This window comes from Helianthus annuus, chromosome 13 (genome assembly GCF_002127325.2).
Source record: "Helianthus annuus cultivar XRQ/B chromosome 13, HanXRQr2.0-SUNRISE, whole genome shotgun sequence".
Taxonomy (NCBI): domain Eukaryota; kingdom Viridiplantae; phylum Streptophyta; class Magnoliopsida; order Asterales; family Asteraceae; genus Helianthus; species Helianthus annuus.
The window spans coordinates 172,089,335-172,105,710 of NC_035445.2; the positions used below are offsets into that span (position 1 = coordinate 172,089,335).

Consider the following 16,376-nt stretch of genomic DNA (forward strand, 5'->3'; position numbering starts at 1 on the left):
ATAAAGTCACATTTATCTTAAACTCTCATCTTATTTGTTCTAAATATCTGGATTGAAACATTACTAAGATAAAACTAGATGATACCTTACATTTTCACAACTTTTGTCATCATGTAAATGAGAATTTGACAAAAGGAAAATGAGACTTATAAATTTCATCCATTATAACAAAAAATTCATGAGAAATCGTGACATGGTTAATGAGGATGATTTTTTCATCTAATCTCATTCTAAGTGATTTTAAATCATGACGTTAGAGCCCTAAATGTTACTTTGGCTTAAGGAATAAGTATGGGTCCATCATAAGTCATTCATTGACATTCGTGGAACTTATTCCAAATGGAATATTCAGACATGATTCATTTAAAAGACTATCAACTTGTATCTAAATTTTGTCGCATATGTCCCACGGTCTTAGAAGAAATCTATTCATATATATACTTAATAAGATTTCTATTAAATATGTACCTAGAGTTTCTTATGATATCTGGACATTAAAGAAATCAAATAAAGTCTAACGTATATATGATAGGTTCCCACGTCACGTAACTTATTGAAACTTCTCTTGTAGCATTATAGAGATATTAAAGATCAGTGGGAGCATTAAGTGTCTTAATAATAACTTGCAATAGTTGCAATAGGTAGGGGAGTGAAAATTTTACATTACCTAAATTTACACATCTTGTATAAGACACCGCTCCATTACGACAGTGTTCTATCAAGACTTATCTTATTAAAATCTAATGCTACTCTTACAAAAGTTTCATTGTTGCTTAATTGTGGGCACACTTAGATTTCTTACCTAAACTAACATAATCCTCAACAAGAGAAATCACAACGACTAACGTCATTAACTTGTTTCTCTATTAGAATTTGTTGGTCGTTAAATATTGACCCTAAGCATTCTGAGTTCCTAAAGTTTTCTAAGGTTAGTGGGAGCAGTCAAAGTCCTTATCATGATTTGTAAGGAATACAAGAGGCGGGGGGAAGAGTGTCATTAAATTTCACTCCGAATTTAACTCCGATTACACCTCTTGTACACCATATTGCACCAACTCTTACAAACCTTAGAATGAAAATGATAGCAACCTAACCAAGAGCTAATCCATAAAGCTGAAACTGTTTAAAACCCAATAATTAACTCAGGATGTCATCTAGGTTTAAAAGCCTACTAACTTTGATGATTACATAACCTCCCTAACTGAAGTTGAAATGGATTATGGAAAAGTTTACTGATCCAATCTCTTCAAATTAAGCCATTAGTGTCAATCAATCTTCTAAATGGAATAAAACAGTTTTCTAGTAAAACTGATTTTATGTGTTCATATAACGTTTGGGATTTGATTGAGTTACCTAAGAGTATTCATAACTAAACCAAATCCTGATATATAAACGTTAAGACACTAAGAAGCATGATTGATTGTCAAAGGTTATACGTAAGAAGAGATAAATTATCAAAGATTTCTTTGAGGATCATCAATGTTCAAGTAGCTTATAATAGTTTAAAGCTACATTAGATGAACATTAAAAACAATTTTCCCTAATAACTGGCTGACATATTTACATGTTCATAAGACAACCTGAAAGTTCCAAACTGAAGGTTAAAGAACATTCTGTTTATAAGCCAATAAAATCCATGTATGGGTTAATGCAAACATCATAATGTGATGAAATCTTAACGTAATTATTTTCATCAACAACCAAGTGGATTAATGTACCTACCTCAAAATGAGTGGGAGCAACTAAGATAAACTTGTCTATATAGATGATATTCTTTTGACAAGTATATGTTACATAAGTCAAAGCATTGTTAACACAATCTTTGATATAATAGATCTCAGAGATATCTCTTACGTAATAGATATCATAACATACCGAGATAGACCCAATGGGACATTAGTTTCGTTCCATCAGTTTAACCTTAAATGGGTCCTTACATATGTAACAAACAATACTGCTCTTTTTTAGAGGATAATAGGATAAGTGAGATTATTTCCTTACACTTCATTAATTGGAAGCCTTATGTAAGTTTAAGTCTATACTCGTTTAGATATTACTCACATTGCAACACACTAGATATGTCTAGATTAATGTGAAGCATCTAATGGAGTATTACAATATCTTTAAAAGAAACGAGAGACTACAATTTAAAGAAGAAGTGAGAATTTAAAACCGGTTTATTACTCTAACTTCGTGATATTCAAAGATTACAAAATGTAATTTCGGGTATATCTTTATGTCAGCAGACAAAACCTATCTCATGGAGGAGTCATAATGCACTGATATTAACAACCTAAGTTATAAGACATACTATAGTCATTAAGTGTTGTTGGAAATTTATCAGTGGACTCATAAGTTTATTAACTCCATATAATTAATATTTTGAAGAATTAGTGTGATAAAGTCAGCTACCATAACTCCTTGAACAGTAACAGTTCAAGAGGTGCTGCATTAAATTTCGATACACAATTAATTATTCGTTTATGAACGAATTGAGGAAACTAAGTTTTGTATCGAATACATTCATGATATGCTTAAGGATCCTATAACTGAAGGGCTATTACCCATAAGTCTTATTAAGAGAGCTCATAGATGGGTGTTAATTAATGGCCGTGCGCAATTGCATATCGTACTATGAATAAGTATTAGTTAATTTTTCCTCACCAGTTTGATTTTATACGTCTCTAAGAATATGTCAAGTCGACATAATGGCATATAGACAAATAAAGGTACAAATCAAACAAAGGGCTTATGCGTATTTTGATCATGACGATTAGGTTTTAAATTAAGGCTATAGTATGATTAATGGGGGTCCTGAGTCGCATAATGATTCTACGGCTGTATTTCTCTGCTATAGTACTTGTTTAATGCTAAAATGAGTGTTAACTCCTGATCAGGCTTATCTAATACTCATAGTAAATGATTACTCGGCCAAGTGGGAGAATGTAAGAATAAATAAATAATATATTTATTTATATATGGCCATTATAATCATTTACATTATATGGATCAAAATATATAACAATCCATTAAATAATTAGTTGGTAATTGTTGATGGGCCTTATTACCATTATTAACTAATTAGGGTTTCCTCCTGGGTGCATATATAAGAAGACTTATGTTGAGGTTCTAGGGTTAGACACATAACCTAATTACTCTCATAACATCAATCGACCTCCTCTCCTAGCCGATTACCCTTTATCGGTTTCTCATACCACCATCATTAGATTGCACCCTAAGGAGGAACCAGACCAAGCTGACAATCATGTCAAACCTTATTGCTGCGTCTCCATCTGGATTCTCTGTTGGCCTGTGCTGATGCAATCAGGTATGTTTTCATGTTTTCCATTATGTCTAAACAGAACTGACCAACAATTCAAAAATCAAACTAACAACCAAATAATAATAAACCAATAATATGAAAACAGAAATCCTATTATATCTCCTCAAATACCTCTAACAGCATGTAACCATTTATATAAATAATGTCATCCCTCATAAATTACTTACTTTTGTATCTCTTCGTTACATGATCAAAGAAATTTGTGCATCCTGAATATGTGATGAGTTTTCACTTTTAACTGCCATTTGTTTGCTTTTATGGTGTTCTCTATTTAGATTTAACCAATTTTTGCTGCTTGTGATTCACCAAATAAACATGTTAAACTGAATCATTCTATACTTTTATATCTATAAGTCGTTAGTCGTATCATAAATAATTAAATATAATGTGACATTAGCAGTAGATTTAAATTTAACTGAGCGTATATAGTCATGATATACGTGAATCTTTGGTCGCGTATTTGCTTTCACTCTAGTAAATATTTTCATTGTATAGGCAATATAAGACATAGGCGAATGAATATATACAAGGTATCATATCAATATCAGTCATTATTGATAAGAAAAAGTCTGATACACGAGTAAAAGTAATTGCTAAATGAGTTATTAGTCTCTGATATGGTTGTTATTCTTTGCATATTTTTCTCTATGAGTTAATTGCCATTTTAGTCCCTGTGGCTTGGGTCATTTTGCCAGTTTCGTCCAAATGTTTCATTTTTAACATTTGGATCCAAAAAGGTTTCATCGTTGTCATTTTGGTCCAACTAGCTTAATTCCATCCATATATGTTAAGTCTGCCAAGGGTATTTTAGTCATTTCATTTTTCTTTTTATCAACCCTTTATGGCTAAAATGACTAAAATGCCCTTGGCAGACTTAACAAATATGGATGGAGTTAAGTCAGTTGGACCAAAATGGCAACGATGAAACATTTTTGGATCCAGATGTTAAAAATGAAACCTTTGGACTAAACTGGCAAAATGACCCAAACCACAGGGACTAAAATGGCAATTAACTCTTTCTCTATACATTATACCAATTGGTTAAAATTTCTTAAAATATTTTGATCATGTGACAAAAATGCAAACTGATGACAGTTAAAGTTAAAACTCACCATATAATTACCATGTTCAGCATATACAAATTTCTTGAACTACAATAGCCCCGTCAACGACAATAAATATCCTGATGAATGAACACCGGAATTTGCTTAATCTCCGTTCAAAGCTCTCGTTCGATTGTATACCTGAGATGGATACAATAATGACAAAAACGCCCTTTCAAACAATAAAGTCTAAAGAATCAGTATGCATACAAATTGGAGCGGTCTTCATATGCTATAAGCTCAACCCGATTCACATAATTGCGGAAAATAATTTATTGGTTGATTTGAAGCAGTAAAACAAATGGATCAAACTTCAAGTTCGTTATATGGCAATCTGAGGTGGTAATATGTATCTGTTTTACTTATGAATGGGTCAATGTGTTACGTTTTATCTCTATCAAGTCAAATCTAAAGATTAAACTAAAATATAACTAATATCCTTCGGGATTACAAACAAGTAAATTTACTTTTTGATACAATCTCATGGTAAAGGATCAAATAGAAATAAAATTAACGTACGAATTGGAAGGAAAAAGCAAAAAAGTGGCGGTGTCATTTTGGTAATTATCAGCAACTTCAATGTTACTGGGAAAAAAACAAAATGTGTATTGTAGAGTAATTTTGAGCATCTGTAGAGTAATTTTGGGAAATGTAGGGTAATTATCAAATTACTCTAGTAGAGTAATTTTGACTTCTGTAGAGTAATTTTGGAAAATATCTTGTAGAGTAGTTTTTAGCTTTTAGTTGGGGGGGGGGGGGGGGAGGGTAGGTTTTTTTAGGTTTTTGGGGGGTGGGGGGATGGTTTAGGTTTGTGTGGGGGGGGGGGTTAGGTTTTTTTTTTTTTTTTTTTTTTGGGGGGGGGGGTGGGGTTGTGTAATTTTGATAATTACCCTACACGACCAAAATTACTCTACATGAACATTTACAATGGTTTAGGTTTTTTTAGGTTTTTAGGGGTGGAGGTTGTGTAATTTTGATAATTACCCTACACGACCAAAATTACTCTACATGAACATTTACAAAATTACTCTACAGAAGCTCAAAATTACTCTACTAGAGTAATTTTGAAGTTGCTCATAATTACCAAAATGACACCGCCACTTTTTGCTTTTTCCCCCTTCGTACGTTTAGTAAGTTTACTTTATTTTTACAAGAACTTAACTCACAATCTCATTATGTCGTCTTTTAAGCGTAGTAACCATGACTTGAATATTTTAGTGTTTTACAGGTTCTTTGCAAACTTGTAATGTTTTAAGAACCAGTTCTCAAGTTGGAACATAGAACGAATCTTGTTCCAAATTGAGAACCGGTTCTTCAAAATTTGCAAAGAACCTATAAAACACTTGAATTTTCAAGTCATGGTTACTACCTTAAAATATGACATAATGAGTTTGTATCAACGAGTACATTTACTTGTTGATACTACCGGAAGAATATTAGTTCTCTATTTGTTTAATTTTTCCATTTGACCTGATATAGATAAAACATAGCCTAGTTGGCCCGTTCATATGTAAAACATATACATATTGGGACCTCGGATTACCATGTTATGAATTTGAAGTTTGATCCATTTGTTTCACTGCTTCAAATCGACAAATAAATTATTTTGCGTTTATGTGAACTCGGTTGAGGTTCTAGCATATGAAGACCGCTTCAATTTGTATGCATATTGTTTTTTTAGTCTTTATTGTTTCAAACGGCATTTTTGTCATTATTGTATACATCTCGTTTATGCGATTAGAAGAAAGTATCTCGATGTAAATTATCTGTTTATTAATAAAAGAATGCAGAAACTCTTTATAATTTTACAAAAAAAAGAAGAAAGTTTGGAATAGAGATTAAGCAATTTCCTACGTTCATTTATGATAACCGATCCTCTTTTTGACCTGGAATCCAGTGAGAAAGAAATGGATGTATGTGACAGATTTGTATTTGGGGACCATCCAACAAACTTATAAAACTAACAGTAATTTATTATTTTAGAGTTTTATTGTGTGACGAAAAAAAGTTAATATTGGAAATAATTCGGATACAATCGATTGTCACATTGTTAAAAAAATATGATGTAACAATGTCTTTATTGATCTGGCAAAGCAAGTTACTGCAAAGATTGTCCATCATGTTGATCATAGAACGGAGAAAGGTATGAAGAAGGCGATTAATGGAACGAGAAATATGTGAAGCAGAAATAGTGTGGAGTAGTTACAAAGAAAAACTCCTTTATATTTTAAACTAGGTTATAACCCCGTGTATTACACGAGGTTGAATAAATAAATTTTATATACTTAAATAATAAAACAACATATCTTTAAAACCTTATTTATTGTAGAGATGAATAAATATAATTTTATATATAAAATAATAAAAAGTTATATCTATAAAAACCATATTGTACGGGTTGAATAAATGTAATTTTATATACCAAATAAAAAAGTTATATCTTTAAAACCACGTATATTACACGAGTTGAATAAATGTAATATTGTTTACCAAATAATAAAATAATACATATTTAAAAAGCCTCCTTTATTACACGGGTTGAATAAATGTATTTTTATATACCAAATAATAATAAAAAGAATTACATCTTTAAAAATATGTGCATTACACGGTTTGAATAAATGTAATTTTATATATTAAATAATAAAAAATATATATATTCTTAAAATAACCCCGTGTTTTGTACGAATTGAATAAATCTAATTTTATATATCAAATAATAAAAAGTTATATTTTAAAAAATCTCATGTTTTATATGGGTCGAGTAAATGTAATTTTGTATAGTAAAAATAAAAATATTTAATATATTAATACAAAGTTTAGTTTTCGTGATAAAAATAGATTATTATGTTGTTGCAAAATTTGTTAACGAAATCTCAATAAATTTAACCATTTATTTAAAACTCCGTAAATGTATCCCTAAAGTGGTTTCTTTTATTAATTAAGGTTTAAATTGTTTTAGTTCTAATTAAGTTAGACTGAATCAAAAGTGGGCTAAGCCCATTTTCACGTATTAAGATAAGTATGTGGACCCATTTGATAATTCAATATTTTTAATACGAAATTAAACTAATAACATTTAGTTAGAGGGTTATCTATAATACAAAATATTAAATTAAATAAAACTTAGTAGAAGGGTTATCTATAATTAATTAGAAGAGATTAAACTAAAATAATAATTATCTATAAGAGATGGCCTAATATGATGACAAGTGTCCCTAAAGTGGTTTCTTTTATTATATAGTATAGATAATATTAATATCATAAATATTTACTTAGAGTCGTGTTATGAATTTAGATCGAGATAGCTGGTAAACGGACAACAAGCTGCGCCGCTAAACCCCTTTTTGAATAGAAAAACTAAGTCTTTTTAAAAACTACGCCCATAGATCTCGGGGTCATCACATTACTATCCATGACCCTTTGAACTCGACTAAGTAGGTCCACAGCCTCTGGCGCCAGAAAATCAAAAGTATCAAAAGCAAATGGGATAAACACGTGCTGATTGTCAAGGCACGCTTTCTCATGTTTGATCACTTCACAGGAAGCAGCCTTTAAGGCAGCCTGACCCCACCGTGAAAGCACTACCCCCTAAGGCCACAAGGGGGGAAACTCCTATTAGATCCACACATGCATGCTTTCCTTCTACCCATCCAAAGACCAGAATGTCGGTTGGTTGAAGGGTAGATCCCGCTTCAAACGGGTCTGTTAAGAAATTAACGGATGCCTCTTTCTTAGCAGAGATACCAGTGCGCCTGAAAATGTCAAAAAGGACATCTCTAACCAAATCATGTCAGTATTTGAACCACAGGAGCTTTCTCAATGAACTACATGCTCCCCAAAAGAATCCAAACATGCCTTATGTCAAACAGAGCATACCTAATCAACTGGGAATAAAGGAATCATGAGGCGATACTTAGTACGGTACTCCACCGGCGACATGTGCTGGCCTAACCCATCTATTAGTATAGCAAGAAGAAAATCTTGTGCATGTAGTGTTCGTAGACACTTAAAAACGGCTTTTTGTCTAACGATCAAGTCAAACTATACATCGATTTCGTGGACAAATTTACTAAAAAGAGCACTCGCCAATGCATGTTGGGCTTTAGAGGGGCGGTGTCCTTATTAGTGAAACCGCTGAAGTCAAAGCTTGGAATCGTATCACGAAGACAAGCTAAAGCACAAACATAATCAGAATCCATACCACATATGTCACTGTCTCTTAAGATGTGGTCCTGTATCACCCACGATTGGGCCCTCGAGTCCACAAAAGCATAGGATGAAGCCTCTACAACCAAATACAACCCCAAACCCCCAAACCTAATAGGTAAAGAAGCAAGTCGTCACTGGAGGTCTCCAAAGAAAGGACCTCCACAAACCACCAATTCCTCAATCGCCTCACGCAAACCTTTGTTAAAAAAACAACGTTGCATCTTCCATGTATACAGGATGGCATTTCCTAAATTCAAAGAAAAGTTTGGCAATGCCTCACGCGAACTCTTTTAAGACTTAATAATTTAACGGTTGGGTTTGGATTGAAGAGTTTTATCCCGCTAACTATAAACCCTTCAACATCCACCAATTTGACACGATTTATAAAAAATAAAAAATAAAAAAGCTTACCCCTACCAAATTGTTATTTATACAACTTTTGACCACTAGGTAGGGCTGTTCAAATTGCTCGGCGCTCGACGCTCGTTCGATGCTCGCTCGGAAAATGCTCGGAATTTGCTCGTTCAATTTAGCTCGATTAAAAAAATGCTCGGTTCGGTTTGTAAACGAACCGAGCACGAGCAAAGGTCCGCTCAGTTCGGTTCGGATCGGTTGGCTCGATTTATTTTTTAATATATATATATACACACACACACATATATATTTGTGTTTGTGTGTGTATTATTTTTAATGAAATGACTAGAGACCAACATTAACAATGTTTGGTCCAAGATACAAATAAAGCTCATTTAAGTAATTAGAATCGAAATTCAATACCAATTGTCCACTATCCAATACTCAAATGATCATTTGAGTAATTGGGTCAAAATTTCAAATACTAAAATGTGAAGCGTCGTCGATTAATACTCAAGTCTCAACCCGCTATTTGATTCAGAAGTGCAAGAGCATATCAAAAGCGCCCATTGGCCATCGTTATTCCATTTCTCCATCGCCACTCGCCAATACGCCAGCTCGTCAGGGTTTTGCTTCAATCGATTCATTCAATTTCAAACTTCCGATAGAATAAGGGTATGTTTCAATCGGTCGACGATTTATCTTCCCGCTTAGTTAATCTCGATAGAACTAGTTGAATGTTTTTGTATTCCTTGTTATTTGTTAAATTTTTACTTGTGTTCTATTGGACGAAATATCAGGGACGAAAACTGCACTTTATTCTAATAACTAGCATTTCCATCGTCACTTTCCTTGTTTATTCTGCGACGCTCGATACTCGCTCGACGTTCGTTCGAAAAATGCTCGGATCGAAATACGCTCGCTCGACTTTGGCTCGGTTGAAAAAATGCTCGGTTCGGTTCGGGTCGGTTTGTAAATGAACAGAGCACGAGCAAAGGTCTGATCGGTTCGGTTCGGCTCGTGAACAGCCCTACCACTAGGCGGTCCAAAATGTGGTTATGACAAAACAAGGAATGTTGTGACTAATCCCACTCGTACATACCTCATACGCCTAGCATGTCACCTGAGTGTAAAACGCAAAAATAGCGCACTCGTGTTCGCCTCGTTATATTCGTGATTTTGATACCAGGTTTATATCGATTTAAATATGTATTGATTTATTTATATAAACACATGAAAAATAAACTAGCCTTACTACCAACAACCAACTTAAACTTGATTAGTGTAAACCTTCACCATTTTCTTGCATAAGCATACTAATATTGTCCGTTTTGCCTACGAAAAGCTTACAAATTTGTTTTTGGTTGTGCGAATGAAAACCTCAAGGTGGTCATCTACCAAGAACTGATGTTACTCCAAACACGTAGAGTTCTCCTATTCACAACCAATACACTACACCTAGAACACACTATCCTTTATGACCAAAGATCTCTTCAATAAAAGAGAACAGAGCAACTATGCAGTTAATGCGGTAAAATATCAAATATTGGTAAAATATCAAATATCGGTCAAGGACCGATATTTGATATATAGGTTATCTCGGTGAGTTAACTGTAATTTTAATATCATGCACAATTCAGTGATATATCAGTCAAATATCAGTCAATAATGCCGATAATAGCAAAGCAATGTGAGATTATTTCACTTCCAAGTCCAACCGACTGTATTGACCAAAGAAAAGGGCGACTTCGATGAACAACATATAAGTCAAAATAGTCAATATATCGTCTTAAGCAGCAAACTGAAGTGAACAATCTCTATCACAAACAAGTACAACAAACTGCCAAAGTTAAAGACTGAATTTAATCTATAGGTCGGGGGGTTCTATTAATACGATACTTTTGAAGAAAGTTTGATATCGGATCTAAATTTCTGAATGCAAATGCTCGAACCTAACGCACGTTCATGAAGAAATCATGTTGAACTGGAATCTGGAGAGTTGTTGAGGAATAGTTGAAATTACCGGTCCATATCTCTGCACATAAAAAGATAACCATATGTTAAACATAGGGGTGCAAACGAGCCGAGCGGCTCGCAAGCTACTTGAGATCGGCTCGAGAAAAAGCTCGAAACGAGCCGAGCCTTATCGAGCCCGAGCCGAGCTTGAGCCTCAAAACAAAGCTCGTTTGTTTGTCGAGCCCGAGCCTCGCATGTTAAGCTCGTTAGGCTCGTCGAGCCTTATCGAGCCTTGGTGTAAACGAGCCGAGTCAAGCCGAGCTTATTTAAACTTGTTTACAAGCCGACATCGAACCTAAAAATAAGCTTATTTAGTAAACGAGCCCAAGCCTGAGCTTCACTTATCAGGCTCGCGAGCCTAAAAAGTCTATCATTTATATTTAATATACTAATTAATAGCTAATAAATGAGCCGAGCCCGAGCCGAGCTTGAGAAAATACAAACGAGCCGAGCTTGAGAAAATACAAAAGCTTATGGAAAGAGCAAACAAGCCTTTTTAACTTAAAATACTTCAAAAACCAGTATTTACCTGAACATTATCGTAAAGCTCAAAGAGTGGTACAGCGAGAAGTTTCAGATTTTTGGGCACGGCAAAGTACTCTCTTTCCGATAAGTGAACAACGTAAAGCTTCTTGCATTCCTGAATTGAATAAAAATGTAGTGAAGTGAGCCCGTTTCATATAATAAGATCTAGCTTCCGTTTTGCTCCCTGTTGTTTGGTCGTTTTAACGGTTTTGCCCCAATCATTTAAAAACAGTCATTTTCCTCCAATAGTTTACTATGTTTTTCCCATTTTGCTCCCCGCCTGTAACTCCATCCAAATTGTTTGTTAACTAAAAGGGTATTTTGGTAACTTCAAGTATAAAACTAAGGGTATTATGTTACCAAAATACCCTTTCAGTTAACAAACAATTTGGATGGAGTTAAAGGCGGGGAGCAAAATGGGAAAAACATAGTAAACAGTCGGAGGAAAATGGCCGTTTTTAAATGATTGGGGCAAAACCATTAAAACGATCAAACCACAGGGAGCAAAACGGAAGTTTACTCAAAGATCTAAACCCTATGTTTATTAAAAAAAATAGAGTTAAATGCCATTTTAGTCCCTGTGGTTTGGGCCTTTTTGTCAGTTTAGTCCAAAGGTTTCATTTTTAACCTGTGGGTCCAAAAAGGTTTCACAGTTGCCATTTTAGTCCACTGGGTTAACTTCTTCCATTTTTTCTGTTAACGAGAAGGCCAATTCGGTCATTTTGTATGGTTGAATTGCCCTTTTAGTTAACAGAATTACATACAAAATGACCAAATTGGTCTTCTCGTTAACAGAAAAAATGGATGAAGTTAACCAAGTGGACTAAAATGGCAACTGTGAAACCTTTTTGGACCCACAGGTTAAAAATGAAACCTTTGGACTAAACTGGCAAAATGGCCCAAACCACAGGGACTAAAATAGCATTTAACTCAAAAAAATATGTACATATTTTAACAAAAACAAAAACAAAGTGAAAAAAACCAAAATAATTATGGATCTGAAGACCCAACGATCATTTACCTTGGGTTTTGTGATGTGCGGAGGGCAATATGGGTACATAATAGTTTCAAAGTTTGGCCTCCACCATACAGCCACACACTCACCAATCTGCAAAATCACAAGCCAATGTTAAATGAGCGCATAATCAACGAAAATCAAAATTCTAATATACCAGAATCAATGCTACAGATATTTTGTAATTGTTACCAACATGCAAATAATTAATTTCGAAAGTTAATAAAAGAAAACGTTGAATTATTTTGGGACATCCCAAAAAGAAACAAATTGCATTTACTGACAAAGGGTATACAAAAGTAAAAAACTCGAAGAAAACGAGCCGATCGGCTCGCGAACTGCTCGAGATCGGCTAGAAAAAAAAGCTCGAAACGAGCCGAGCCTTATTGAGCCCTAGCCGAGCTTGAGCCTAGAATATAGCTCGTTTATTTATCAAGCCCGAGCTCGAGCTTGGCATGTGAAGCTCGTCAGCCTCGTCAAGCCTTATCGAGCCTTAGTGTAATACTAGTTTTTATTAAAATTTAATATCATTTACCCCTTATTTGAAGTTGTGTAGTAAACGAGCCGAGCTTATTTAAACTTGTTTACGAGCCGAGCCTGAACCTAAAAGTAAGCTTGTTTAGTAAATGAGCCCGGCCCAAGCTTCACTTATCGAGCTCGTGAGCCTAAACGAGTTTATTATTTTTATTTAATATATTAATTAATAGAAAATAAATGAGCCGAGCCCAATACAAGCTTGAGAAACTACCAACCAGCCAAGCTCGAGCCTGGTCAGACTTGTGCTCGGTGCGACTCATTTGCACCCCTAATTGATAAGAAGTAAATTAACGAACCTGCCAATTAGGTTGCATATTAGGGGAATTAGCAGCAAGTTTGCTTGACAATTTTCTTTTCAAGCCTTCAACTTCTGCAAGATAACAACGAGAAACAAATATACATAGTCGGTTTCAAATGAAAGAACTTATGTACGGCGGTCGATGATAATCGGGTGAAACAGAATACCGTTTTCTCCAGGCTTCAGTCGACCACCAGGAAGTTTACAGAATGTGTTGCCGATTTGCAGAAGAAGAATGTGGGGATGATTATGCTCTTGCACCTGCAAGTTCATGAAACATTTAAAAAAAAAAAGTTAAATACATAAAGGTATGGCAACATCTGAATGGTTAAGTGTTGAACCAGTAAGAGGTCTGAACCATGAAGTACTGAACCAGTAAGATGTCTGAACCATTAAGAGCCTGTATAATGCTTAACCGTTCAGAGGCAAATGTCTAACCAATTCAGATTAGAGGTTTTAACCATTCAGAGGCAAATGTCTGAACCATTCAGACATCTGCTCGTGAAACAAACAGTCTGAACCATTAAGTGTTGAACCAGTAAGAGGTCTGAACCATTAAGAGCCTCATTAAGTGGTAAACAAACACCCCCTAAGATTGTAAAACCTACAGGTAAACGACTATTAATCATAAAAACTTGTAACGTAGCAAAAGAGTTATAAACTAACCAGTAAGATTGCTTCGACACTGGTCCTCATACCTTCCTTCATATAGCTGCAAAACCAAATAGTTAATTCACTTCATTAACTTTACGCTACAGAAATATTAAAAAAGAGATCACAAAGTGCTAGCCGACAATCAGTTTCCTTGGGCTTATAACTTAAATCATGAAGACAGAGATTCATGTCCAAGACCTTGTGTACATTTTCCACTTTAATCTCATTCTCCACAAGTGGCGAAGCTTGAGATTTCCGACAGGGGGTCGAAAACGTACACACCCAAAAGTTTCTATAAAACGGGGGGTCGAAAACGTATATACCCAAAAATTTCTATACGAAAACTACATACTCTCCACTACTGGGCGAAAAGTTCACCGGGTCGGCCGCCCCCTCCCGCCCCCACTATCCTACGCCCTTGCTCCACAAGTGGCGAAGCTTGAGATTTCCGAGCGGGGGTCAAAAACGTACACACCCAAAAGTTTCTATAAAACGTGGGGTCAAAAATGTATATACCCAAAAATTTCTATACGAAAACTACATACTCTCCACTACTGCGCGAAAAGTTCACGGGGTCGGCCGCCCCCTCCCGCCCCCACTATCCTATGCCCTTGTTCTCCACATCTCGATTAATCCCAATAGGATTATAAGAACTCTTAACTCAATTTATTCTTCCTCCTTTTTTTCTTAAACGAAAAATTTCACTTTTAGTATTTCGCTAACCCGAGACCTAAAGAAAACTAAATATCAATGTTCAAACTCCAAACCTTGACTATTTGTTTGCAAGAGTCGGCTATATTGTCAAAGGCGCAAAGCACACTCGATGCGCGTATAGCATAAAAGTAACTTTTTTAGCGGTTTTAAATGTTTTAGATCGGTTTAGAAATAGTTTAAGCTGCTTTTGGTTGATTCCAGTCTTGTTTAAGGCTAGTGTTATTGTTTCAAACCTGTTCGGCTTATTTTCGGCCGAAACTTGGCATGAAAATGCGACTATTCAGCTATGCAGTTAATATCGGTGATATATCGGTCATATCAGTCCCTTAGTAAAACATCAGTGTCAAATATCAGTCAAAATATCGGTACCGATACTATTGGCGATATTGACTGATATTTGAGCAATATAACCGAGATATCACTGATATTTGACCGATATAACCAATATTTGACCGATATAACCGATATATCACTGATATTTGACCGATATAACCAATTTTTGTGCCTCGCGCCTAGGCTCCGGGCGAGGCCGATGCGCCTCGCCTGCGCCTTGCGTCTTTGACAACATAGATTCTGCATTATATTAGAATTACCGATATCCCACTGATATCGCACCGAGATAACCTATATTTCAAATATCGGTCCTTGACCGATATCCGATATTTTATCGCATTAACTGCATAGCTATTCAGTCACACACCTTGTGCCCTTTTGACAACACAAAAAATTGAAGCATGTTTGGTTGTATATCTCAAACAATTACTGCTACATCAAGTCCTTAACTACATCTCTCAGGTCAAAAAAATCATATAAAAAAGTGTAAAAAAATCATATAAAAAAAGTGTAAAAAAATCTGTAAAAAAAAACCTTGTCTTTAATCACCCCCAAAATATCACAACCCCTTCAAACAACATAACTGAACCCTTAAAAAAAAAAAAAAAAAAAAAAAAAAAAAAAAAAAAAAAAAAAAACCCTAAAGCAAGAAAATCAGATTCTAGGGTTTCAATCCAAAACCAAAAGAGAACAGAAAAACATGAAACACCCATGAAAGAAACATAAAAAAAGATAAAGAAAAAGACATACTTGAGTTTCATACGAGCAAGACGGTCAGCAACAGAGGTATCTTTCTCCATTTTGGGTTCTTTTGTGCCGAAAGAGTAGCTCGATAAAGGGTAGGTGTTAACGACTGACGAACTCACCATCTTTCTCGATCTATCAAGTGGGGATCGAAAGTTTTGTAATCGAAGTTGAGAGAATGAGAGTGATGAAGATCAAAGGGGAATTTTGTTGGGACTTTTTGATTTGGGGGTGGAGGAGGGGAGGGTTTCTTGTAAATTCCAAAAGTTTAAAATGACCAAAAAGTAGTTTAAATTATAGGCCCAATTGTGATTTGAACGATTATAAACCGAGCTGGCTTGATTTGGATTTGAAACCGAACTGAAAATCGAAGCTCGGGTTTGGTTTGGTTTGGTTTTAAACCGAGTTGATTCAGCTTTGTTTGATTTGACTTGAATTTAAAAAGAAAAAATTAATACATAGCTCTTAAAATCCTTTAGTTTAGAAAATATTATTCAATAGATCAAAAGAACATATACAAAATAAGTT

At 34.8% G+C, this 16,376-nt stretch overlaps 1 protein-coding gene across 1 annotated transcript; it reads right to left on the reverse strand.

Annotated features, from left to right (window-relative positions):
• Positions 1-10,716: 10,716 nt before the first annotated feature.
• On the reverse strand, positions 10,717-16,122 carry LOC110900374 (pre-mRNA cleavage factor Im 25 kDa subunit 2). The gene is made up of 7 exons (XM_022147254.2): positions 15,855-16,122; positions 14,070-14,115; positions 13,571-13,664; positions 13,402-13,475; positions 12,575-12,661; positions 11,558-11,668; positions 10,717-11,047 (listed from the first exon to the last, which is right to left on the reverse strand). The coding sequence occupies exons 1-7, from the start codon at positions 15,971-15,973 to the stop codon at positions 10,976-10,978; spliced, it is 603 nt and encodes a 200-aa protein (XP_022002946.1). The 5' UTR covers positions 15,974-16,122; the 3' UTR covers positions 10,717-10,975.
• Positions 16,123-16,376: the final 254 nt, after the last annotated feature.